The sequence below is a fragment of the Atractosteus spatula genome, chromosome 13, assembly GCF_055471065.1.
Source record: "Atractosteus spatula isolate fAtrSpa1 chromosome 13, fAtrSpa1.hap1, whole genome shotgun sequence".
Lineage (NCBI taxonomy): Eukaryota > Metazoa > Chordata > Actinopteri > Semionotiformes > Lepisosteidae > Atractosteus > Atractosteus spatula.
Window position 1 is genome coordinate 38,748,537 of NC_142718.1, and position 27,016 is coordinate 38,775,552.

Here is a 27,016-nt window from a genome sequence, read left to right on the forward strand (position 1 = left end):
GAGGGTCAGATCAAGGGGATTTTTCAGACTTGGTAGAGAATTCATTTCCAGTAGAACAGAGAAAATAAATCACTTGTTTACACAAAATATTATGGGGATCTGGAGTAGGCTTCCTGACTGAAGCCCGAGTGACTGTCAATATTTTTTAAAAAGAGAAGAAAATTACTTAGTCATTTGTTGAGCAGCTAATGTGTCAATAACATGATAATCTGCAGTAAATGCAGAGAGTAAAAGATAACAAGTGACAAGACTGAAAGTGACATGCCCTGAAAAACGATTTTTTCGCGAGCGCAGATTTGAATGAGTCACGTCCTGTGTGGCTGCACATGGCCCGGACAATGCGTGTCTCCCAATCACTACACCCACTAATGAGGCACAATCCTCTCTGCTGGAAGTGGGTCAGTTCTGGGATAAGGGCATCCTACAGCTCCTGCACCGCCCTGAGCTCCTCTGAACAGACTGTAGTCATCCTCTTTAATCCTGCCCCACTCCCAGGGAGAGACAAGTATACAGTATCTACCCATCCATTACCAGAAATAGTTACCACTTATTCAAGTTTGTGGGTCTCTGCAGCTTGGAGCCTATTTGGAATGCAGAGGCACAAGGGTGGATGCCAGATCATCACAGGGTACCTGCACACACTCAGAAAAATTTCAGGAAAAAACATTTTCCTGATAGCTGCTAATTCAGGATCAACAATTATGATGTTTGCTCGCTACGGGCTGACACTGTCTTTAGCGGCACCACTTAATGGCCGATGGACAGTCACATGTCTCACCTGTGTGTTGGGGGATAACTTCCTGGGTGACAGAGAGCCTCCGTTGTCAGACCAGGCCCTGACTCCAGAAGAAGGCCCATCATGCTTTGCAACAGGAAGCAGAGAAAAAGCTGGATCCTTCTTCGCCAGATCTCAACCTGCCTGGGCCAGTGAACAGTACCGGTCTCCAGTCACTGATGTTCCACATGACCTGACCCTAATCCCATTTCAACTAAGCCCACAACTATAATTATTACTTTCCATTTGTGCATGAACACATTTCCAAAGCACACTCTAAAACACGATTATCAATATGACACGAATAAGTACGTCGTGAATTTTCATAAATGCTGACATTTGGATATTTTCGCTGTCTAGACGCATCTATTTTAAAGCACTTGGTGCCATCTACTGGAAATGTCTAGAATCCTCGCAGAAAATGTCGGGTTTTTTTAAAACTATCACAGTTTGGATTTCACGGTGACCGCACAATTCGTAATCTTTCATATTCTAAGATTAGAAATAATGCAATTTCGATGTTACATGTTCATCCACGCCTGTTTGCTGAATGATAAAGATTAAAGTTTTTGGAGCGTGAAATACAAATTATTGATCAAGTGCTAAATGTAGTCTGTGAGTCCTGAGGCTCCTATTCAACTTACTATTCACGGATAAAAAAAGCTTGTAACGAGAGCTGATCTGATTATTGAAAAGGAGCACTAAGCTAGCTACGCTTTAATGATCCCCCCTTCATTGATCAATACATTGGCACATTCAGTACATCGCGGCTACACGATCACACATGCTGCTAAAGTGTAATTTCAGTAATTTCAAAATTCAGGACTGTAAACGGGTCCAGTCTTGTTGGGGGTCATACAAAGTCCAAAGCAAAACACCTCCAGCCGTATCCAAAACAGATCAATCAGCTTTCAGTGATACTCCAGCTAGTGCATTACAGCCCTACCAGTGTGCCTGGCGTTCAGGCACATACCCAGGGATGAGGAATGTTTTACTGTCCGGACGCTACCAGGTGTGTACCTTTCATAGAGGCTACGACCAGAATAATAATAATAATAATAATAATAATAATAATAATAATAATAATAATAATAATACTTTATTTTATGTAGCGCCTTTAAAGGTGGCTTCTCAAAGCGCTTTACAGGATGACAATAACAATAAATAAGAAGACTACAACAATAAATTTAAAGATTTCACAAGATAGGACACAATTATAATTACAACAATACAACAATAACAATAGAGGAGACCGTGGAAGGTGGTATTAAGAAGAGCAGAGGGGTGAAGAAGGGAACCAGTTAAGTAAAGGCTTTTCTGAAGAAGGGGGTTTTGATTCTGGATTTGAAGGAGTTTAGAGAAGGTGACTCATCTTCCTTGCCTGGTGTAGTTCTTTGCGAACACCTTAGTGTTTGATTCGCTTGAATATTTTTCAGGCACGACGGAAACAGTAAGAAAAATAAACACTGAATTCAGTTATTGAAAAATGGGCATTGTATATGTAAATATAATACACATTTTGTGTGCTGTGAACATGCTTTATGGAATTTAACTCAAGACGGCTACAAGTCCAATAAGAGCTGGGTTCTTCTCACTGTAGTATTCATGCAGCTAAATAACTCAGCACTTCATTGCAATGCAGAAAACGTTTTATAATAATTTTTGCACAAAATTATTCTATTTATGGTAACTGAGTTTAGAATATAGGGAAGAGTCTGTAATACCACAGTACGTGATCGTGATTGTATTACAAGTCAACTTGGTGGTCCTGACTCCCCACTCCTGAACGCATCACGTTTTACCTGCTGGGCATCGCGCGTCTGACTGCGGAAGTGGGCGTTGGTGTGACTTCAGACTAGAGCACGGTGTGATTGGTATCAGCCACTATAGGGGCTGCAGTGATTGGAAACCGCAGGTGTTGCAAGCGCTCGTCATCGGAAGCATTCGTGTATTTCCGACAGTTTGGGGGCGGGGCCGTACCTACCCGGCTTTATTGTCGCAAGTGTGTGTAACACAGCCTTGGTTTATGTGATTTATCCACATTTCAGCTACCAGGTTGAGTCATCAATAGCCGAGCAAGGGATTGGGTTATTGAGGCTTCTACCGGTGATTGCATTAGATGACGGGATTTTCAAAGATCTTTCAACATCAGAATTTACACTTGTTGGTTCAGCTGGCAATACACAATGCACCGTATGTAATTTAGAACATTTTAACACGCTTTTTAAGGTCGGTTATTGCGGTTTTGTTAATTTATAATTCACATCTCACAAGCAATAGGTTTCTTTTCAAATTTTTGCCGTCTCAAAACCATAAGGAATTCTTTAATCTTATTATTACAAATGCAACAAACATCAAATAAATATGATCATATTAACTGTATTTATACGATTTATATCTCATAGGATTCCATAGTGCTATACATATAATTTTATTTGATATGCTTTACATATACGGACCCACTTCTCTCACCACTGAAATGCAGCCCCACCTGTGCGACACACAACAGCTCTCCTGGGGCACCAGCAGCCCCCCTGCACAGCAGATCAGGTTTAATTCACCCGCTACTACTCTACTCTAAAGAACTCTTCGGCCCACTGAAGCTCAGCAGAACCTGGATGGGAGACCTCCTGGCAAAAACTAAGGTTGCTGCTGGAAGAAGTGTTAGTGGGGCCAGCAGGGGGCGCTGTGTGGGGACACTCTGCTGTAAAAAGGCGCCGTCCTTCGGATGAGACATAAAATTGAGGTCCTAACTCTCTGTGGTCAGTAAAAACGCCCAGGGCGTTTCTCAAAAAGAGTAGGGGTGTTACCTTAGTGTCCTGGCCAAATTTCCCCTTGGCCTTTACCAATCATGGCCTCCTAGTAATCCCCATCTATGAACTGGCTTCATTACTCTGTTCTCCTCCCCACTGAGAGCTGGTGTGTGGGGAGTGTACTGGTGCACTATGGCTGCCGTCGCATCATCCAGGTGGGACTGCACACTGGTGGTGGAGGGGAGCCCCAGTACCTGTAAAGAGCTTTGAGTGGAGTGTCCAGAAAATTATTATATAAGTGCAAGGAATTCATCATCATCATTATTATTATTGATTTATTAATGAATTAAAGAACAGTGCCAATAGGTCACAATGAGAGAGACCTAGCCCACGTTCCTATCGTACCCCAGTTCAACAGTGTCAGTTGGGACCAAGAACATCCGAGACTTTTTAATTGCAGAACGCACACTGGTACCCATGGTCAAATCAATTAGGCTTACAGAAATGTAGAAACCCAAATACCACAACCTCAGTCTAGTAGCTGCAAGATTTTGTTGCATCCGACATTTGATACCAAATACAGTCAGATCTGAATAGATACAGCACTGTGTTTCATAGAATTCTATGCAAGAAAATACAGATGTCTCTCTGTAATGGCCAGAATACATGAAAATAAGTTTGTGCTTAGTTTTAATTCTGCCTTTAAGCTGTTTTAGTTTGGTTTTAGATCACAAAACAACACCAACATTCGTTGCTATGTCAGCTACAGTACGTCTCGGTTCTGAGCAATTGGATGAGGTGAGGTGGAATATCCACAATCCTTCGGTTTTGCCTGCCCCATATGAAGTGTTTGTGCCGCTCGTACAGAGTCATAGAGCATCATGTTTGTACTTACTCGTAACCGGATGCTGCTACATTGGAAAATACACTCGCTCATACAATTCCATTATAGCGGCGCCCAAGGAGGCAGGGAGGGGTGCAGAATGCGTGTGTGTCACGTAAACCCGGACTGAGTGTCATACCTCCCGGCTTGGGGTCCCAGATGATGGCGGCCGGGTGGAACCGCTGCTGGAACCTGCTTTGGTCGCCCGGCTGGTTTTGTCTCTTATCTCTGTCTCTGCTGTTCGTGAGCTGTCATATCTGTAAACACCGTGTACCCGATTCGTCTGAGGTAAGCCACCGGGGAGCTAGGGAATGAAACGGCAGGTCCTTCCCCGGGATTATTTGCACTATAATCTGGTTGGTGGCTGTGACAGCAGCTCGCGTTGCAGGGCTGATCTGTGCGTGTCCTGTAGTAATGCAAAATGTACCCTGAATAAAACACTGCAATATCCTCTGCCTTTGTAAAAAATCGGTGTTAAAAGGACCGATTTCGCTAAAAAAATGACCTCTAACCAGGACAGTTTATCTGTTTTGGGTTTTATAAGTTGTAGTTTTTTCGTACTTTGCAGGAAAGGCGCAACATCACATCTTTTATGTGATTATTTGCTGGATAAATATCTGATTTTCAGTATGCAGTTGTTAGCTGAAAAATGTGAAATGGTTGTGCGGTTTTGCCATACATATTTTATTTCCTATAAGTAACTAAATAAGATACAATAGCTTTGTTTTAGATGTATCTCGAGTAAATAATCTTATTATATCATCTTTAAAGACCTTATCGCCCGGTAGTGTTTGAAAGGCGTATGAGTAAAGAGTTGCAAGATTTTAAAACGAAATCTTTGTTAAAATAACATGAGGAATTAAACAGATACTGTTTATATATATATGTATGTTTTTATTCTTCTAAACTTATTTGGTCAAATCTAAATAACGATTCCCCAACCCCCAGACCTAATTGTCTACAGTGCACCGATGGGTTAGTCAAGAAATGAGATTAGTGGGATTAAAATCCACTAATCCATTTTCACAACATCTTCCTTCATTTTAATGTTTTCTGCATTTAGATGTTATTTGTCTTTCTAAGAAACACTGTTGATACTGTAGTATTTGAATTATTATATATAACCCTGTTGAGTCAGCTCTGCCCTCTTAAATGACTTGCCTTTTGAATTGTGTTGTCATTTAAATTAGATTTTCAAGGAAGGATTGTTGTATGTTACTTTAAGATTGGTCTAGGTTATTTACATCTTTCCCTAAAACAGAAACGTTTTTGGCGGTACCAACTCTGTGTAGGAAGTTGCTGAAATTAATTATTTAATTTGTCAATTTAAATTTTATGATTTTTTTCCTAGGTGGTTTACCAAGTGCCCCTGGAGACAGAGAGAGTAGCCAAGAGAAGCACTGATCACCGTTTAAGAATAAAACTTATATATGATAAAAGTTTGGATGAGTAAGTATTGAAGTGCGAAACATACTGCCTTCTTATGAACACAATCTTTCTCATTATTAAATAAATCAGCCATGTACTGGATTTACAAATAAACAGTTTACTTTTTTTTTAATTTCCCTCAACAGATTACATGCAGATAAAAGAAGACTTGTGAAGGTATGAAGAACATTACATTAATTCATACTTAAAAATGAATCAAGTCTGAATTTCCAGAACCAGTCTGAATTGTATCATTTAAAAAAAGGAAAAAAGCTCTGTCCGTATGTGTTATGTGTGAAGGAACAGTAAGTGTCTAATTGTCTGTTGTAGGACAAGCTCTTCCCTCAAGCCACTGATTATTTACAGAAGGCATTTCAAGTTCGGAGACCAACTGGTCCTATTTTATTAAGCAGGTAATGTAAAATATTTAAATATCTGAAATCATGCTTGTCTTGTATCATCTTCTCCTCCTCGTGTTTTAATTGTAAACATAATGTTTATGAAACATTCGAATTTTTTAAAAGGGTTTACAGCTATGTAAATTATATTTTAATCTTTTTAGAGCAGAACGGTATGAAAAAAATAAATGTTCTAACAATTTATGTTACAACCGCTGATCTGATTTGTACACGCTGATATTTTCCCTCAAAGACAATGCTCCACCAACCAGTATTTAAGGAAGAAAGATGACCCTCACAGATACTGTCAGGGAGCCTGTGCGGAGATCACGCGCTGCGGACCAGTGGTTGTCCCAGAGGAGCATTTACAGGTCAGTGTGTCACCCATTCTGCCCACCCAGCTCGCTTCATAGTAATAGGAGCTCAGCCGGATGTTTCCGGTAAGAAATCAACAACACGGCCGGGCGGCTTGTTCCACGCTCCCACCACCCTTTGTGTAAAGACGTGTCCCCCCGCACTCTGAGATGATCCGTGGTGGAATGGAAGGCTGAACGGCCCCTTTCTGCGCCGCGGCGCACGTCTTCCAGCAATGCCGAGTGTGGAAGGCCCGCGGCGCGGCGGAGTGGCCGGAAGGCGTGGGGGTGCAGGACGCGGACTTCGTGCTGTACGTGAGCGGGGTGACCACGGAGCGGTGCGGGCAGGAGAACATCGTGGCGTACGCTGCCTACTGCCAGCTGGAGGCCGAGCTGGACAGGTGAGGCGCCGGGCGGGGGCACGCTTCAGCACCCATTTTCAGAAGAGGACTTCATTTTGTGGAGATATGCTGAGAATGGTTATTGTCTTATTGTTCAAGTAGCGGATTTTACACACTTAATATCGGTCCCACTACATAAATGAGATGTACTGAAATCCAACCCTCGAGTCTAAAGTGCATCTTAGGGTTGTACTGAATTTGGCTTTTCTTTATCTCAGGTGTCTTTTTTTACCCCCATGAACTCTGTCTCGTTTAATTATTTTATATAACCAGTTTTATTGATGTGGAGAGTACAGGCACAGACGCCGGTATCAAAGTCTGCAAAGAGAATAAAAGAACTCCATTAGTAATATACTGTAAGTTAGGTTACAGTTAGCTTGTGAGAGGACATGGCGCGAGAATGTTTTCATGCAAACTTGGCAAACTACATTAGATACGTAGCAGGGATTTAACAGCATAAAGGAAGCACGATGATTCGATATGGGAAAGCTGTGTTAATGTGGATAAAGATTAAAAGATGACCACAGACAACCGATTCAACAGTTCTTTAACCAGAAATTAAACATTTAAAAGTTAGTTTGAATCATATAATTGGAGTATCTCTAACTTGAAAAGTACTGTTTACTGTAAAGGTATAGTACTAACAAAACCAAGCGTTATTCAGTTAATTCCAGGAGAGCAGGGACAGATAACAGTATTAAAGTCCATGAAGATTGATAAAGAATTGTGAGCTCGACTTCAGACTGCCACACTTCACTTGAGTCCTGACTGACAGTGTGTGACCTCCACTGCATAGTGTATCGCACATCTTATACAGAGCACTGTGCCTGCACTAGCTAAGGGTTAATATAATGAGGTGTAAAATCTACAACACTGAAAATTATAATGTGAAAATAGCCTGTGAACCTTACTTAACTTCTATGTATTGTGATTTTGTAGGCCTATTGCTGGATATGCTAATTTATGCCCAAATATGATCTCTACACAAGCTCAGGACTATGTTGGCATGCTCTCCACTGTTAAACATGAGATCATTCATGCTTTGGTAAGAAAGCTAAACTCTTTCATTTGTTTACCTAGCTTTACAAAACGTTTAGTAGTCTAATTATATTGTGACTGTGAATTTTGAGGTTAAGAAAATACATTATGTATGCCATAATGAGGAACTTGGGTTGGTGTGGCAGGTATCTACATATTAATTGTACTAAACACTACATTGTAAATTGGTGTACTGTATCTTGTTAAGCTGTATTAATCATAATAAAGAAAACTGATGTTTTGTTTGACCACCTTCTGAAACAGAGGTCTTAAACTGACACAGGTTTTTCTTTGCATATCTAATAATATAATAATGTTTGTCCAGTCAGACTAATTGTAATGGAAACAGAACTCATCAAAGTGCTGCCTCATGCATTTTGTATTCAGAACAGCTTTTTTTTATTCATAACATTATGTCTTTATGTGAGTATGGAAGCATATTGGTGCCACAGAGTAAAAAAAAGTGGCCATGTGTCTCATTAGAGTGAGATACGGATCTTGTCAAAACTGAAGACAAATTAAAGTAATAGATTTCATTTCCTGTACTTGTATGGGCTGGATTGATCCAGTCCTGATTGATCAGGAGGTAACTCACGGGCACAGTTGGATCACTGCTAGGTGTCTTTAACCCTATTTTGTGGGTGGAGTCTGCATCTGATGTACCATTAATGCAAGCGCCATAAGATTTCATGTATCAAATATCATGTTATAACAAGAAACGTACCCATATTTGTTTTATTGCTCTGTGGCATCTGTATGCTCCCAAAATGTATTCAAATTAGAAATGAATATACTGTTGGTTCACATGTATTTGCTGTATATATATATATCGACAGAGCTTTATTAAGGAATATATAACTAAACATACAGTAAAGGTGCTTAATAATATACACTACATTTGCTTCTAGTAAAATGATTTTATGGTGATACATTCCCCCGTACTGTAGCAGATTACATGTGGCGTTACTACTTCAGAAACAGTACTTATTAGGGCTCTTGAAATTGCAGTTATATTCTGATATGAATCTGTCTCAAACCAGGGTTTCTCCGCTGGGCTCTTTGCATTTTACCACGATGATGGAGGGAAGCCGTTGACCCAGCGCTATGAAGGCGGGCTGCCGCCATTCAACGAGAGGTGCGTGGGGCAGGTGCTAGTGAGTGAAAGCCGCAGGCCTCTTCTCCAGACCCGGACTCTGGCTCAGCTTGTTTTCACACAGTGCCGTGGTGCTGGGGCTGCCGGTGAAACAAGGCCCGCGAGCGCGGCGTGTCTCTTAACGGTCGCTCGTTCTTTCGCAGCCTGGGCCTGTACCAGTGGAGCGAGAAAACCGTGCGAAAAACCACGAGGCTGTGGGATGTCCGTGGCAACCAGATGGTGCGCCACGATGTGCTCCTTTTAGTCACGCCTCGCGTGGTGGTAAGTGCTAAACTCTGAGGCTGATGGGGCAGGACGTGTGCATGATGCCTGAGCTGTCAGATTTCTCTGATTACAGATCGCCAGGTTTGGATGGCACACTGAGAGTTTGATTTCGGGCTCCGATGGTGAGCTCCTCTGTGGAGCTTGCACAATCTCCGCGTGTTCGTGTGGGATTTTGCTGGGTAATCCGGTCCCTTCCTGACTCTCAAAAACAAGATGGCTTGGAGTCATTGGCCGTTCTAAATTGTCTTTCACTCCACAGCCCTGCAACACACCAATGTCCCATCCAGGGGAGAGCACAGTTGCTCCTCTGTCCTTCCTTAAATGTTACCCTGACTGTTGTGTATGCAGTTGCATGAAATCGATTTGCTTTCAGAGCAGTTTTAGAAAACAGTCCGATTAAAAACTTTCTGAATGTTTCTCTTTGTTAGCCTTTACTCTCTCTGGACTGTAATTAAAAAGCAGTAAAAACTTTTATAATGGCACAAAATGAAAACCTTGTTCTGATTGCTTCTTTTTGCTCTCTCTACAATGAGAATCCTACCAACACAAAAATTGCCTTCTCCAGATGATTTTTCCAGGAGTATAGTTGGGCTACCATACAGTATATGTATTGTATTTTTATATCTTATCTTAATCCTTGACAATAATAATGTGTAATCTATTTCCTCAAAGGAAGAAGCAAGGAAGCACTTTGACTGTCCTATCCTAGAGGGCATGGAGCTTGAGAATCAGGGAGGATTAGGCACAGAGCTGAACCACTGGGAGAAGAGACTACTGGAGGTAATCTCTGCACTGTCGGTGATGCTCGTTGAAGGTCACGTGTTTCTGTATGTTTTTGATCTCGGCAAGCTCCTTCAGAGCTTCCACTGTTGCATGTGAATAGCGTTGCAAGATTAAAAATTGTAATGGTGTTCGGTCTAAAGTTTTTTCCTTGTCTGAACAGGTTTAGTCATTTAATATCATAACACCTAGAGCCAGAGGTTGATCCCTATGCGGTTGATGAATCACTCACTTTATTAAATCGGAATGCCGACTCTCACCTGCCATTTCACTGTCTTTAAGAATGAAGCAATGACGGGGTCTCATACACAGAACAGAGTGTTCTCCAGGATTACACTGGCAATAATGGAAGACACGGGGTGAGAATCCTGAAGCTTTAGCACACGCTTTTGAAACACTGCTGTGCAGATTTGAACAAGATTTCACAAGATGGCAGGCGCCCACTGCTGGGGTACTTGGTGCCAGCGGTGGGATGGTGGAGTAGCTGGAGTATCGGTGCTGTTGCTGTCAAACCTTTGCTGGAGGGGGGGGGGGGGTTCCCTTGTCTGTCTTTTAGGAGTCCCTGGGCAGAAACATGAAAGGCAGTGCCAGTGAGGAGCACGGAGAATGAAGGAAGAGTAGTAGTTTGTGCGGTGTCTTGTGGAGAGTATGTTCTTGTTTTCATGTTTTAGTGTTTCGAAAAATCAATGAAATAAACACGATTACACAAAAAGTCTGCAGACACAATATTACGCGGACTAAAATAAAAAATGGAATCTGACAGCTGATTCCATAGTCTTTGCACCGAATGACTTCTTGATATCGGTAAAAAAGGAAATAGATTAACTAATAGATTCCTGCTGGTTTCCTGTATTGGCTGAAAGTAAAAATCTTTGTGAACAATCCTATCTGAAAAAGCGCTGTGTTCTGTTTCATTCTTTCCCATGTTGACCTGTCTCACTCCACATGTCAAATGTTTCAATTCATAGAAGTGGCCTCTTATTTTTACTGATTTGGCTGATGCGTTTAGCCCACTTACTGTACATTTGTTACCATATATGTAGCTGGGGATTGTAGCAGAACAATTTGGGCCATGCTCAGCACAGCAGCGTCTCACCTGGGATCTGAACTCACGAGCTTCCAGTTACATGGCCAGAGACCCGCCCCTGTGCTACTGTGCCACACTGCCCCCTCTCTCTTCTCCTGCACTGAAACTGTGTTTCCTGTGGCGGCACGAGCTCTCAGGTGGTACAGAGCCAACTACAGCCTGGCAGAACGCCTGGACTGGGGAAGTGGAATGGGCTGTGACTTCGTGATGAAGAGCTGCAAGTTCTGGATAGAGCAGCGCCGACAGCAGTAAGCCTTTTACGGAGATTATGAGTGCATTGATGCTTTCCACCTGTGTTTAGTTTTGGAGACGTGTGGACGACAAGACAGTTCAATATTTGGAACCCATTTGAAGGGGTTATGTTTCAGAACCTTTGGTCGTGTTCTTGCAGGAAGCGGACAGTTGCCCCATACTGTGATGAACTGAGAAGCACTCCATTGCAGCTCACCTGCAGGCAGGACCAGTTAGCACTGGCCGTGTGCAATTTACAGAAATACCCTACGAACCTCCCAAGGGAATATCAGGTATTTAGAGTCTTTAAGGTTTTTTTATGATGGTTGTCTCTTTTGTGAAATATTGTGTTTCTTGTTATGATGTAAAAAAAAAAAGCTGTTGTTGTTGAGTTGAATTTTGTTTTATAATTGTAGAATTTTTTTATAAATTCATCTTGGCTGCACCCGAAATAAACCACAACATGTTTTTCAGTTACAGTTACTTACTGTAGGTTGTTGTCTTGTGTTTTATTAATACAAAATGGGCACAGATTATAAAAAAGCTCTATTTCTACCCAAAATTGAAGGCGTTTCTCTTCTTGTCCACAGTACTTTGATGGTATCCCTGGCATACCTGTCCAAGACTTGCCTTACTATGGTGGATCAGTGGAGATTGCTGACTACTGCCCGTTCAGCCAGGAATTCAGTTGGCACCTCAGCGGAGAATACCAGCGCAGTTCTGACTGCAGAGTCTCTGAAAACCAGCCAGGTTAGATGTGCAGTGCTGGAAGAATATGGTTCTGCTATTGGCATGTTTTTAGCACAGTTTTACAGGAACCTGGGGTTTGAGTTGTGATTGGACACCCATGTAAGAGATATGAGGAAACTTAAATGTAGAACTATCTCTGAAACAGCCCAGTGGGTGTTAAAAGAGTCTGGTTCTTGCTCAAGAACGTTCTGTTAGAGAATAGAACACATTGGTTCTGTTCCTCTAGATTTGTCTTTGCATAGAAAGGGGAAACAGAAACACTGAGCTTCATGCCACATTAGTTTCTGTTCATTTATACACTTGTGTCTGACCTTTTGTTTCTTTTATTCCAGATTTGTACAGAAACTTCGGAGCTGAAGAGTATGGCCCAAATTCAATCTGTGTCCTTCAGAAATCCGCTTTTGTAATGGAGCAGTGCACTAGAAAAATGACTTACCCAGACTGGGGGAGTGGCTGCTATAAGGTGACAAAATTAGATCTGACCGCAGACTTAATGACCTTCTATATTACTGTCTTTTTAATAGTAAAACAGTTGAGTTCAACACAGAACTAAGTGCCTTTAGATAGAGAACATCATGAAACCATTATTTTCACTAGGTAAAAGTGTCACGTTGTTTCAGGTTATGTGTTTGATAATTAAAATGTAAACTAATAACACCACTTGGGATGGCATGAGTTGACGTTTTACTGGATCAGTTACCGTTTTAACTAGATGCATCACATGGGTTTTGGGAGTCTGGAACCGGCTACCAGCCATGTTGTCAAAGCCCATATCCTGGCTGCTTTCCAGACACGGCTGGAGGACAATAGCAGCTAAACTAGCCTCCCTTCATCTGTAACTGGTCTTAGATGTTTCTGGGCAGGCATGTGCTGGACTTCAAAGAGTGGTAGCTAAGGCCGGTCACAGTAGCAAGGATCGCTTTCACATTTTCCAAACCAATTAGATTCCTTGCACATAAAACTCCCACAGGTATTTAAGGCTGTGATATGTTTGGCTTTCGATCTTATGTGCAAGGCAGCTGGTCTTGACTGTGATGTTAAGCTTCACTTTTTGTTTGCTTCTGTGAAGATCTCCTGCTCTCCTCAAGGCCTCACAGTGTGGGTCCAGGGCAGCGCCTTCCTGTGCAGCCACGCCGGCCAGCTGCTGGACGTCAACGTTCAGGGTGCTGACTGGGTGTACACTGGATCCCTGATCTGCCCGTCTTGCTCCGACTTCTGCGGCTCCTGCCCTCCCAACCGCTACCCCCCCTTCTTTAACAAGTCGCAAAGCATTCCGATAGGTAGGTTTGCAAATGAGGCAGTAGTAGACGTTTGGGACAGCATACGCCGGACTTTTAAGGATAAAAACATTTGTATTTCGGAAAACCTGAGGTGGAGTAGCACAGTGGCAGAGTGGTTCAGTTCCTGGGGTGCTGTCTGTGTGGAGTTCGCGTGCTCTCCCTGTGTGTGTGAGGGTTTCCTCTGGGTGCTCTGGTTTCCTCCCACAGTCCAGAGACATGCTGGTAGATTAATTGGCTTCTGGGAGAGCTGGCCCTGGTGTGAGTGTGTGTGTGTGCGTGCCCCGTGATGGACTGGGTGTCCTGTCAAGGGTGTACCCTACCTTGCCTCTGTTTCTCTCCAGGATAGGCTCCGGCTCCCACATGACTTGGTATTGGAAAAAGCGGTTAGAAAATGGATGGAAAAGTTAAGGTACTGTTAAATCTTTGCCTAACCGGCTCCTTTTTTTTAAAATTCCAGATCCTTGCTCTAGCTCTTCCGGCCTGGTGGTGACTCTGTGGTTGCTGGTGGTTAACCTCATCCCGCTGGTCGCTGGTTTCCTCCTGTGCGTGTGGACCTGAGCTCCAGTGCTGCGGAGATCCGAGGGGAACAGGGTGACGCCTGGGGACCACAACACTGCCACACGGATTCCTCCCCCCGAAGCGGCCGCAGCAGAAACAGCTGGTGGACGAAATGTAGCTGCTTACTGTATGTCCCCTTGAGAGTGTTTAAGAAAAGGTACAGATATCTGCCAGCAAAGGCTGTTTAAAAAAAGCCATCACACTTCTTTCAGTGTTCTAAAAATAATGAAGTGCCAGTATGCTGTAAATAGAATAAGAAAGATACCTCAAAATCAACAAAAACAGTAAAGGTGGCGAGTTATAGGTGCTATGTGTTACTCCCCTTCCCATATTCTTTTGCTGGAACATATTTTGCTTTGAATTTGACGTTTTTTTCTTGTGTCTTGAGCCGTTGGTACACAGAGAAGCATTGGAATACATATTGGAATGCTCTGCTAGGTCAAAATGGACAAGTTTATGAAGTCCAGATGGTGGTTCAATACTAGATTCAGAACTTTTCCCACTTGAACTCGCCTGAAGCTGTTGCTGAAGTGAGTGAGCACCTGAATCAAGACAAAACCATGAGATGTGTGGGTTTTGTCAGGCTTGTTGTATGATCTCAATTGTGACATCTGATTAAGAGACTATTAGTTAAATTGTGAGAACAGGCAATTAACACTGACTTTTCAGTATATGAAACATTTGAAGATTAAATCTACATTGTGACTTATGACTGTAAATGTAACTACTGTACATATGTCAATGGATTCTATATATTTTTTGTTTATCTGTGGTTTAAAATCTTAATTTATATTCAAATGACGAGTGCACTACAAGAACTTGGTCAATTCTGTGCTGCATTTTTACTTGAAAATGATATATTCGTAGTGAATATGTCCCTTATGCAGGCTTATTATTACTTATGCATTACAGCAGAGTTATTTATTCATAGGAAGAACTGCAATTAAGATATTTTCCATATCCTTCCTGCAATTGTTTATTGCCAGGGAATGCTACAGCAGTGTCCATTTGGAAAACTGATGGACTTCCTGATCACTCCACTAAACTAGAGCTCTGATATAATATCTGGGAAACCACATAAAGAGCTTGGGCAGCTACAGTGTTTTGTAATGTTAAATCTCTCTGTTCAAAATGCAACTAATCATTCTCTTAGGAGACAACATAAAGAACAAAACACCAGCTGTCAGTTTTCCTCCTGGAACTATAATATTTCTTAGAGGATGAAATGGAAGAATTATTCCAGTAAGTACTGTGTTGGTTAAGATGTTTTTGTTTTCTAAAAGCACTGTTAGTTGTGAAAAACGGGCCTTAAAAACTGTTCGAGACGAGTCTTAAAGGAATTTCTCCTGGCCTGTGAAGTGCAAGGAGTTGGAGTGTTGATGTAGCACCAGGGTGCCTGAAAAATGAGCATTTTATCAGATTTACCATCAAAGTGTCACACAAATTTGAACGTTTATTAGTAATTTTATTGATTGTACTGTATGTGTGGACAAAAGAGCGTAATCTTTTAGTATCTTCCAAAAAATCCACTTTTATTTGCTGTACATGTGTATTGCCCGAGGGATGGCTACGTATTTAAGAGCTGAGAAAAATCAAAGTTGCATTCAGAGCTTGAGGCTTCTTCAGAGGACAGAACTGCTCTAAACAGGGAAAGTTAAGACCCAGCTGCCTGGAAATAACATCCCACGATATCTGAGATCTTTTAAACTTCAAAACTGAGGGCATGAATAGGATACTGAATAATGTGAATGTTTATATACAGTGTGATTTATGTTTTTTTTTAGTGTATTTATTTTGCACTGACTATTTAAGGAACTGTAATCAAAAACACGCTTTGTTGGGTTTTTTTTGTTGTCACATTCAATACCAAGGATCAAAATATTTAGGAAAATATTTTATTAACATAGCAACTATTTATACTTCATAGAGAATAAAGTTAGACTCAAACTGTTTATGACTTCTTTTCTCAGAGGTGGATATTAAATCCTGCAGTTAAAAATGCAAAATGTTTTGTACTTGGGTTTGTTTCTTCTCTTAAACCCAGATTTTTTATCTATGTCTGAACAACTTTGCATTCGAAAATAGCTTACAAAATAGGACAAAGAGGATTTCATCAACTGATATGCTAAACAAACAGTTATTTTCTTCAACGGAGTTATAAACACCCTTTAAAGACCATTTTTGAAAATTTACTTGTTTGGTCATTTCTCTTTACTTGATATGCTAAATGTGTATTTTTTCCTGAACAGTTAGATATCCCGGTTTACACATTTTTTTCTAAACTTCTTAGTTGCCTGACCAGCGCTCATGTCCTGTGACTAAAGGGGAAAAAAACAAAGTCTAAACACTGCCTAAGGAATCTTTAGCATTAGGACTTTTGATTCCTTTTTGTTAGGTGTGGTGAGTGCTTCCCTCTGGCAGTGTTTTATCTTATGTCTCTTCTATGGATTGTGTTTTACTGTAATGTTATTGCGTGTTGTAGATCAATACCCTTATTTGTTCTTTTAACCTTCTGAAATACAGGTATTGTTATTGAGTTCTAAGCATCTAAGCACCACCATCTTGTTTTGATGGTATATGTGGATATAAGTAACTTTTTATTTTACAAATCTTATTTTGAAGTAGCTTTGGCATGAATGAGACTGTCGTTGTGTTTTGAACACCAACCCTGAGAACAAAACCTTACTTTTGCAAAGGATTATTCATTTTACATTCAGATGTACTCATACATTTGTGTACTTAACAGAAAATGTATCATAGAAAAGTGTTTTTTAACTCTTTGTACCTCCCATTTATATTGCTGAAAGATTTCTGGTGTATAATCGTGGACAGTTTCTGTTGTGTCCACTTGTTCCTGCTGGGTGTCATGGATTCTACTTTACTTCTAGCTGGTGTGGAGTCACAAGTCACAGGCTGACGTCAAGCAAGAGGGTCTTCTGTCATCTCATTCCTTGTTTAATCTCCTTCACTTCATTATCTGTAGGCCTAATTGTTATCCCTATTGAACGTTTAATTGTTTTCAACATAGTGCATAGTAGACACAGTAGATGCGAAAAATTCAACGACTCGAGACAAGTGTTAACTTTTTTGCAAGTCATGAAGCAATGAGATCAGTCTGGCTAGAGAGCTGTGCACGGAGTATAAACGAACCGTTCAGGAAGAGAGCGGACACCCCTGAAACAGAAATAGCTCATGACAATCAGGAGTCAGGAGCAACATTGTAACCTTGTATAGTGAGGATACTGTATGGTTCCCTCACAGCCAGGAGCACACTGATGTTCCCAGGTTTGATTAAAGGCATCTTTGCAATGATGGATGCCTTCCATAACGTGACCACAGTCGCTTTCTCAGTTAATGTAGACAGTGAAACAGAGCTCGAGGTCTTGATACAAGGCTAAAATACCGACCGGACGTGGACTGGTAGGCCAGTGAGAGCGTGTAGGGTGAATGCAAGATGATTTCCTCCCTGAGTCAATTTACTTCTATGTTAAAGGGACAAACAATTTACTGTGTAATTAAAATTTTAATGAGAGAACACTGAGCTTTAAATTTGACAAAATCTGGTGTGCTATAGTATTGCATCCTTTTCTTTCCCGAAACCTGTTAAAAATGAATCTTTTGCTGGTTGGGAGATGAAGTTTCATTAGCAAGTTTAAGGGGGTCTGAATTAATTAATATCTGATTATTCAGTGCATCAACATTGTACCGTATATTTATACCTAAACATCATCAAGAGGCTGTGAGTAGTAATTATGACCCAATTTCTAAGCTGGTTTGAATTCAGGTTTTGTAATATACAGAGACCAAAGAAAATTCTATGCATTAATCAGTAATCGTTTGCATCATTTATAAAACACCAGATGGTTGATGATAGGATTTAGACTAGGCTTTTTTTCTTTCGCTTTAAGTTTAAAAGTGATCTATCCAGACCAGTTCCTCACTGTTCTGATTGGTTTTCTGATACAGTACTGTGTCATTCTGCATTCGAGAAGTTTAAATGTTTATTCAAGAACCAAGAGCTTATTATAGAAATGCACATAGCCTTGTTAGAACATTACTATCCTCAGTAGATTATTAAAGCAGCTGTGTATTATTTTAGAAGCAACCAACATGTCTGTTATTAACAAAATAAATATATAAAATCTGAGCTATTGTCTGTTTTATAATGTAATGTTAAAAAAAAGTCATGTATGCCAAAAAAAACATGATTATGAGAGGTTGAGGAGGTTCCTGGCTTTATTAGCAAATTAATAGACTAAACAATAAAAAGGATTCTTCAAAATAAAATCAATTCTAAACTCCCGTCAAGGGGGTGGCACAAACATCACTTCTCCAGTCTACACAATCACTGAACCCTGTTGATGACCAACCCCAGCAACAACCCCTTTAAATACAAGTATAAGTACACCATTTGCTCATTGCAACAGTGCAATTCAATCAAACTTGTGACATTTATACAAGGAATATACCTTCCACAAGGCCAAATTTATTCATATTCCTATATGTATGTAAAGGTTGTGTATTTTTCCCCAATTTGTGTGACCATATAATTAGAATTTACAAAGAAATACGGAAGCTGTTGGTTTAAGAAGACTGACTCCTTTATTTCTGTTATACCTTTAGATAATCACAAAATGTTATAGTATTGATACCCCATGACTCATTCCATGTGCAATTTCTGAGTAAATGAAATGTCAACCATAAGGCAGTAAGAGAGGAATGTCAAATAAGAAGAATCTTGGACATTAAAGCAACATCCAGTGTCATTTTAACGGTTTCAAATGCAGAAATATATTTTTTTGTATTTATTTTTAGGAAACTCTAACCTAAATCAGCATAATTACCTTGCAATAGCAAAGAGTCAAATGAGCAAGAGAACCACTTGTAATTCATTAATGTCCAACATGACAGCAATACGAGAATATTCAGAGAAACACAAGAATATTCAGAATCCTGAACATGTAATAGAAATCACACCTCTTATCATGAAATGTGCTAAATGTGTTTAAATGTAATCCTGGCATCCATTCTTCAAAAATTGCTGTGTTAAAAAATAAAGTATTTGAATATAAAATTATTCAAGCAACATTCATTTCTTTTCCTGTTTAAAGAACTATTTTCTTTTAATATATATGAATCTAATAACAATAAGATTAAGAATCGCCAGAATCTGAGAACAATGTATAATAATTACCTCTCATGCATGGTATGACTTAAGAAACATTATTTTAGTGTTGAAATAGATTTAAAATCACCTTGAATATAAGACTTCTAGTTATTGTGCGTTTTATGTCAGCCACTAGTAAAAACTTTGCTTAAAGGAAAGATTGAGGTTCACAGAGGTGCACTGGAGCTCCCAAGTCACATGTGCTCGGGGTGGTTTTGTAAGCATGAGATGAAGTCCCTCACAGGTCGGCCCTCAAAGCAAATCTGATAGACAGCCGTAAACAGTGGAAACCTGGGTTAAAACAGCAAAAGCAAAATGTTAAGGGGATTTCACTCATTCTGATTTTAAACATCCACCTTCCTTACTGTGTCGCCCAATTTCACAGCCATTGTACAAATTCTTTCCAATTTAAAAATGTCCAAGATACTAAAAACAAGATTATGACTCTGTGGGTGTCTGTGCACCCCAACTTAAATTCTATCCATTCCACAGCACTCAGTAGACCTCTCACCATGAACACGTATCCAACACCTGAGTTGTCCGTGATCATGGAAAGGTGACATGGTGTTTCATAGCTTTTTTATGATATTAATCGTAGTCATAGAATATTACAGAGAGTCCTATCACAGAGAAACTCCATGGAAATTTAAATCCATTCAGCTGTTAAAAGATTTAAAAAGCCCTCTCTGGAGCAGAAGAGTGCCAATATATTTAGATAGACAGTTGGCTGTTACTCTTGACGGCTAGCATCTTGCGCTGAAGTGCAATAAGTGGGAAATCCCATGATATCAGCTAAATAGAAACGGGCTTAATTCAACTTAAACTGGCATAAAGATCATTCAGGCCTCATACATGGGCCTCAGTTTTTAAGTGGGTAGAGTAGCAGAGGCAGTCCAACCTGTGTCAAACAAGAAATGACCTTAACACTTTTTCAAGATCTTGCACAAGACTTCAGCCCACTTCTCAGCACCAAACCACCATGTAGATTAATCACTGGTTACACCCTTGATGAGGCTGAACTTTGAACACAAATATAATGCGTATATATATTGTGCAAAGTGTGTGACATGGCTCAGATATGTATGGTGTAGAAGAACATAAATGATTATTCCAGAGTACCTGGCCCACAAATTTGGTTGCCCTCATTTTTCTTTTAAAATGAAAAAAAGTAGACATTTAATGTGTGAAGCTGCAGTATGACCAGCATGACCCAAGATTAAAGGAAAACCCCAGGCCACAGTACTTACTTGTCAACCATGTCTCTTTGTTTGAGGATCTTGTACACCTCGGCCGAAGTCTGAGGGCCCTGGAGTTTCTGCCCATTCAGCATTTCTCTCTCCAGCTCTTCAATAGACTGGGTGTTAAAAAAAGCAAGGTTATTTAAATGAAATCACCACCTCTTCAAGCAAAGAAGGGTCACTTTTATTTGCAGATCTCAAGCTTTTCCTCCACGTTGCACATCTTCAGACTGGGAGGTGGAATAAAGACCCGTGGTGATTCACCAGTGAGTCATTGTTCCTTATTGTGCTCACGAGCACGCTGGTGAGACATGCGGCCCAAGATGTCACTTGAAAGAGCCCTGACTGTCACAGGGCACTCTCAAGAAACTTCTTCCCTGCAGCTTAGAAGCTCCCCATCCACCGCAATTTGAACCTACTGTCCGCCATTGAACACCAAAAGGTGCGTCAGGACAGACCGTGAACATGGGGAAGCACCACGAACCCGGGCCATGCTCGGTGTGAGCGCTGACCTTGGAGGACTTGACGAAGGCTTCCGCCACCTTCCTGTTCCGGCCCCCGTAGCAGGTGGTGATCAGGTCCGCCACGCCGCAGCTCTCCAGGAAGGTGGCGGAGGTCACGGCCCCCTTGCAGAACAGCTTGGCGAAGGCCACCATCTCCATCAGGCCCAGGCGGATCACGGCTGCCTTCGTGTTGTCCCCGAAGCCCAGCCCGTCACAGAACCCTGCCCCCACAGCCACAATGTTCTGACGGGCCATTTGAGGTACAAGACACACAAGACAGAGTGCTTAGGAATTAACAGAACCTCACTCAAGATATACCTTTATTTGAATCCATTCTGTGATCCATATTCATAATCAGACTATGTGAACCATATTGTGCACAGCAATCCTGTGATATATGCAGTATGAATTACATCTTTTCATGCACTGTTACACTTGACAACTTAAATGTGAATCTATACATGCACTGATGTATAAATAGTGCATAGTGTAGTGTAGTTTTGTATTGTTCTACACAATATATTCCCCTTCTATATGCAGAAATGAGCTTCTAGTGAAATTTTAACCATTTCACAGTGACTGTTAGGCCCGATAGCTACGAGGTCACTAGAAATATAATCAGAAAGTATGAAGATTAGCTACTGCAACCCTTCACACTGGCTGCTCACGTATTGTTTGTTTTGAGTGCTTGTGATGATGTAATTGAAGCTCTGATCAATGTGATCTCAAACTAAGCAGTACTGGTAACCAAAAAACAGTGGTCAAAAATCATGAAAATAACGGATGGTAACATAGGCTTTGAGAAAATGTTTGATACATAAAATGTACAGATACTGTAATGGTTCAAGTGGGGACCTGTGCTATCATGCAAGCAGGAAACAAGATTAGAGGTTAATCTCATGCTGAAAAGCATAAAGAAGAAAGCAAAAAAAATGTTTGGGGCTGTGGAGGGATGCAGTACATTTAATGTTACTTCTTATGACTAAGCTTAGACTTTTGCACAGCAATACAATTAGAATTTGGAGCAAGCAATGGCTTTATAGTGTAAAATATTAATTGTGAAATGTTCTCTTCGTGATGAGCCCAGCTGTGTCTTTCCTTAATGTATACGTAATACATCAGAGGAGGTTAGGCATGTCTCTTAAACATGCCAGTTCTTACCTTCAGAGCTCCACAGAGCTCCACAGTGTCACTCTCTTTGACCACTGTGATTCGGAAGTTTGGGGTCTGCAGGAGGTCTTTGAAAATCTGACCATGTTGCTCATTTTTGCACCCTGCAGTGAAGGAAAATGAAAGTGCTAAGTACTTGTACTAAAATAACTGCAAATGGGCAGCACAAACCCAGCCTGCAGTTATAAAAAGGCACGAAGTTTATGAGGAAAAAAACTCATACTTCATAATTAAAATGTGAAAAGGCACATAAAAGCAGATGTGCAGCCCAAGAAGGAACACAATGTGCTTGAAAACAGCTGTCTAGGAAATAATGATGTAATAGTAGAGCAGTTGCTCGAAACAGTGGTAAAATTCTGCATTGGGAGATTTTTTATGTTGGCAGTATGTTCAGGTCTCTCATTTTCTCTCCATTCAAAACATCTGAATTATTTGTTGTCAATTTGTTCTCAACATTTGATCATCAATCATTTCTTGCTAAAGAAGTGCAAAAAGATGATTAAAGAACAGTCTATTATTTGTGCCTTTACAACAAATTATGTGGCACTAAATCTGCTTAATTGTTCTTATCTATGAGCGTGCAGTAACCGTTCTGATAAAAAATGCATAATCATTTCTCAGCATCTGCCTATTTTCTGGTAATCACAGAGGACAATCTGTTGCTCTAGCTTCAGGTTTTTTATGCTGCAAAAGCGGTGAGCACTGAAAATGAAATCCTGCCTTCTCAGATTCTGAAAACCGTAACCAGCACAAACTGCCTCGTTGGAACAGCTATGGGCAACAGGCGAGGGGCTGATTTAAGTATAAACAACCCTGACGTTCCAGAGAGGAATTCAGTCCTGTAGACGGGACCGTTTCTGGATCTGTTCAAAAAATGCCTTTCCAAAAAGAGTTACCTATGGTTGTTTCGCAGAACTTCTCATCAGCCACTTCATTTGCGATGTTGGCCCCCATCAAGACGCTTACTTCTATTTCCATCTTCTCTCTGATGATGTCAGATATCAGCTTCAGGCCCTCTGGGCCCTCGTCAATGCCCTGCAACAGCAATGCCACAGGAAAGGTGTCAATTAACAGAGTTCAGATCATCAAGTCCCCCCCATCTCACATACTCGTATACGGATCCCACAGCAAACAGTAAGATTTCATTTTCAGATTTTTTTTTTAAAGTTTCTACACGAAGTGTGATTAAAACAAAGAACAGGGGGCACTTCCTTACCCAATTGGTTGTAGGACTATAGAAACAAGAAACAATCTACCCAGACATGTTGTAGAAGCTAATACCTGTATTAATCCCCATTACCTGTAAAGCGCTTTGAGTGGAGTGTCCAGAAAAGCGCTATATAAGTGTAAGCAATAATAATAATACCCTGGCTTCCTTCAAAACAGCTGGATGAGATCCTATGAGCTACTAACTACCAAACGGAATAGAGGAGCTCCTGTTGTTTGTGCCCTTTCTCATGTTCCCAAAAAACCTGTCCAGAACACACAGGGTGCAGGGCAGGACCCCAGTGTGGAGGGGACAGAAGTCCATTGCAGGGCTCACACATGCACTCAGGGACAATTCACAGACACCAATTAACCTAACCAGCAGCCTTTGGAAGCTGGGAGTAAACCAAAGCACCAGGAGAAAACTCGTTTCTTCATTATCCCATTGCTAAAGAAAATCAGACACATCCGTATTTCTGTCCTGCAAAGATCTGTAGCATGGTAGACACGTTTTACTAACTTTAATAAGAGATATTCCAATGGCTCCTGGTTTAATCTGAGCCTTCATATGGTCGCACAGTTTCCCGATGAACTGATGGGGAACAACATAGACCAAAATGTCGGCACCAGCTACTGCCTCAATCACATCTGGAACTGCAACCTGAAAAAAAAAAACAGATAAAGGAAAAGATCAGATTGATGTAGTGGCGTATGGAGTTTAGTGCTATATCTTTTTTTTCCCCAAATACTTGACTGTAAAAAATAGCCTAAGTATTAGCCTAGTATAACCCTTGCCCCAGATAAAATCATCCATTTATAGCGATCGGTCATAAAGGCTTTGGTGGCCACAAGAATCAACCTGGCACAGAATCAAGTAGGCAAAAGGCCATATTATCTAACGCAATACAATGGTCTGTAAACACGCGCTCTGTCAAGCCTTTCCACGGGTCAATTAGTTTGAATTACTGCACTTTCGAGTGCATTTCAGCATTGCAGTTATGCATTTTTACATTCATTACTACTTGGCTATTTTGTAGTTCTTTCTGAATGATAATTTGATGACAGGTTTGCCTAAGGACTACCACAGAAAAGCCAGTACTGACTTGTTTCTGTCAAGATTAAGTTACAGCATGTTCATAAGGAAAACACAGATAACAACTCGCCTTTAATACTTATGATCACTCACCTTTATAGCTTAACATAAAGGGAATCCTGAATAGAACAATGTACTACATAGGAAATACTTAACTGAAGCTGAGTTAAACCAGAGTGGCACAGAAGATGAAATCCTACCCTAGTATGTGCTAGTGAGGCCTGTTTATGCAAATTGTAAAATGACACACTATAAGAATACAATTGTTTCAAGTCTTAAAAGCATAAGAAAGTATAAAAATGACAGGAGGTCACTCTGGCACCCTCGTAATCTTCTCTGTTAAAGACAAAAAAAAAGGACAATTCTTGCAGTTTGTCAATATAGGACATTCCCTTATAACAATGTATCTGGCTGCTCTTCTCAAGACAATATCTAAAACAACAATATCTTTTCTACAACATCGTGACCAAAATTGTACACTGTGCTTTAAACAAGGCCGGAGTAGTTTTTTATTCAATTTTATCATAATAGCCCTTGATTTAAATCAAACTTTTACAGTCTACAGTCTATAGATCTACAGATCTAGTCTTCTTAAACCTCCTGTATTGGAAGTATAGCGCCACGAAGGGCGGGCTGAGAACAGCGCCTGAGGGCGGGACTACGCGACTGTATATAAGGGGACGGCGGCCTCTTCCCTTCCGTGTCTGTTAGCGTAGGTGCCATGCTGTAACCCCCCGGTTCCTGTGTGTCTACCCCGGTTCTAGCTAAGAAATGTGTTGTTCAACCCCTTTTCCTGAGTCCTACGCCAGCTCCATTCCGTACCGAACCCCGCGGTCGTTACAGTATAATCTGGAAATTATTTACTATACCAGAATCTAATTGAGTGATATAAACTAAGTAGAGCAGTGCTACTTAACCACAGGTCCCTGTGGTACTCCACTAAGTACTGTACATCACCCTCATCATATTACCAAAGCATCTTTTTTAAGTAGCCTAATGCAGTTTGTATGCAGTACGCCTTTAAACCATTTTTAAAGGCGTCATGAACTAAGTTATTTTATCTGTCACATTGTGATATTGTGTTTGGCTTGTTACACAACAGTGCAGAATGAGCTGAGGAGAAGTAAAACTGCTGATACTGTACATCAGACCACAACGGGGCTGTGTCATCTGCACATGCAGACCCTAATGTACGCACATCACATTTCTCAGACATCATACTTTTCATTTACCACATTTTTTGGAAGCTTGTGTCCTTGAAGATATTTCACATTTTCATGTTCCGTGTTGATGATCTCGCTGAGCTTTTTCCCATTCACCAGTTCTTCAAAAACCCACATTTTCACAATTGGATCAAATCTGTTTGACCTTGTTACATTCCGGCCAATGATTTTAGCAATAGCTGACCCCCTTGATAAAGATAAAAGAAAACGTTATTAACGAAAGCTGATAATTCAAACAGGTGTGTCTTGGACATTTTTTGTAGACAAATGTCTGTCCTTGCAATTTAATGCTAAGTCATAAAATTATGCAAAATGAGGTTTTAAAAATATTGACTTAGCAAAGGTCACGGATTCATTTGAATGAAGATGACGAAAACAATTATAGGGTCTGTATTTAACAAAACAAAACGCGTGCACAGTTCAACCAACCCGGCTTCCAAGTAAAAGTAAAAACTTAATTTATGCATATTTTATTGTCAGTGGTAGCTAGTGTACACTTTACACGCACATACCACGCACTAACACATGATTTGGAGTTACAGTCACATTGACACTAATAGCTAAGTGAGAAACTCCCTTTATTTTGCGCTACCTTCTTACACATTCTCTACACTGACGAGCCTCCGCCTGACAAGAAGACCGAAATCATATAACCGGCGTGATCACACGCACAAAAAAAACATATATAGAAAGAAACTGGACACGCTGCTAAATATGTTACGCACACTGTCACTTGGTCAAAATCCAAATCTTCATTTTTCAGAACTTTTGTCCTGGAGACACCGAAGACGTGTTAATGTTGCTTACTACATACATAAACCGCGTATACACACAGTACAACAAACCAGTTGTGTGGGAGAATACGCTTAAAATGTCTTACCAATTACCAGATCCAACGATGCATACTTTTTTCCCTGGCATTTTTCACCTCCGCTTTATAACTTTCTGCGTCTGACTGGGACCTTTAGTTGCTATCTGTAAATTTTAAAGTGAAGTTTACTATTCACTTCCTGAACACGCCTTAAGAATGCCGTTCACTCTGTTAGCCGTGTCGCTCCTGTTTATTGGATACAGGAACCCCTAGAGTTTTTTCTTCTCCTTTACTAGCATTTTGCATACCATGCATTATACAGTCTATATAAACAGCTAAACTCCTCCTGTTGTTATTACCTTTTCAATGGTCAACCCGCCCACTGTCTCCACACCCATAACTCTCCTTCAAATATTACTCAGGCGTGCAAGACTTGCGCGGAGTGCTGAGGTCAGTATTAACATGTCACCGCC

At 40.7% G+C, this 27,016-nt stretch overlaps 2 protein-coding genes across 3 annotated transcripts; one reads left to right on the plus strand and one right to left on the minus strand.

The window, feature by feature from the left end:
* The first annotated feature begins 4,570 nt into the window (after nt 1-4,570).
* lmln (leishmanolysin-like (metallopeptidase M8 family)) lies at nt 4,571-18,276 on the plus strand. Of its 2 annotated transcripts, XM_088930531.1 has the most exons (17): nt 4,571-4,699; nt 5,763-5,860; nt 5,986-6,016; nt 6,170-6,252; nt 6,491-6,608; nt 6,825-6,991; nt 7,931-8,036; nt 9,070-9,164; nt 9,326-9,443; nt 10,119-10,226; nt 10,509-10,585; nt 11,451-11,561; nt 11,705-11,837; nt 12,135-12,294; nt 12,627-12,757; nt 13,364-13,574; nt 14,032-18,276. In XM_088930531.1, the coding sequence occupies exons 1-17, from the start codon at nt 4,571-4,573 to the stop codon at nt 14,130-14,132; spliced, it is 1,977 nt and encodes a 658-aa protein (XP_088786657.1). In that variant the 3' UTR covers nt 14,133-18,276. The 2 variants fall into 2 exon arrangements, with proteins under 2 accessions (XP_088786657.1, XP_088786658.1); XM_088930532.1 differs by lacking the exons at nt 6,825-6,991; nt 7,931-8,036 and having other exon boundaries at nt 4,572-4,699.
* A 444-nt stretch (nt 18,277-18,720) lies between these two features.
* LOC148822387 (glycerol-3-phosphate dehydrogenase [NAD(+)], cytoplasmic-like) lies at nt 18,721-26,972 on the minus strand. Its single transcript, XM_088930533.1, has 8 exons — nt 26,613-26,972; nt 25,742-25,919; nt 23,937-24,077; nt 23,107-23,245; nt 22,202-22,314; nt 21,050-21,283; nt 20,547-20,653; nt 18,721-19,590 (listed from the first exon to the last, which is right to left on the minus strand). The coding sequence occupies exons 1-8, from the start codon at nt 26,651-26,653 to the stop codon at nt 19,494-19,496; spliced, it is 1,050 nt and encodes a 349-aa protein (XP_088786659.1). The 5' UTR covers nt 26,654-26,972; the 3' UTR covers nt 18,721-19,493.
* Between the last annotated feature and the right edge of the window lie 44 nt (nt 26,973-27,016).

Bases quoted from the DNA above. Each gene is read 5' to 3' on its own strand.
- lmln (XM_088930531.1), top strand. From the start codon at position 4,571: ATGATGGCGGCCGGGTGGAACCGCTGCTGGAACCTGCTTTGGTCGCCC. The intron at 5,861-5,985 runs GTAAGTATTGAA...TTCCCTCAACAG, and splicing joins TATGATAAAAGTTTGGATGA to ATTACATGCAGATAAAAGAA. The intron at 6,253-6,490 runs GTAATGTAAAAT...TTTCCCTCAAAG, and splicing joins GGTCCTATTTTATTAAGCAG to ACAATGCTCCACCAACCAGT.
- LOC148822387 (XM_088930533.1), bottom strand. From the start codon at position 26,653: ATGCCAGGGAAAAAAGTATGCATCGTTGGATCTGGTAATTG. The intron at 24,078-25,741 runs GTAAATGAAAAG...TTTTTTTTTCAG, and splicing joins ACAAGCTTCCAAAAAATGTG to GTTGCAGTTCCAGATGTGAT. The intron at 20,654-21,049 runs GTCAGCGCTCAC...TTTAACACCCAG, and splicing joins CCTTCGTCAAGTCCTCCAAG to TCTATTGAAGAGCTGGAGAG.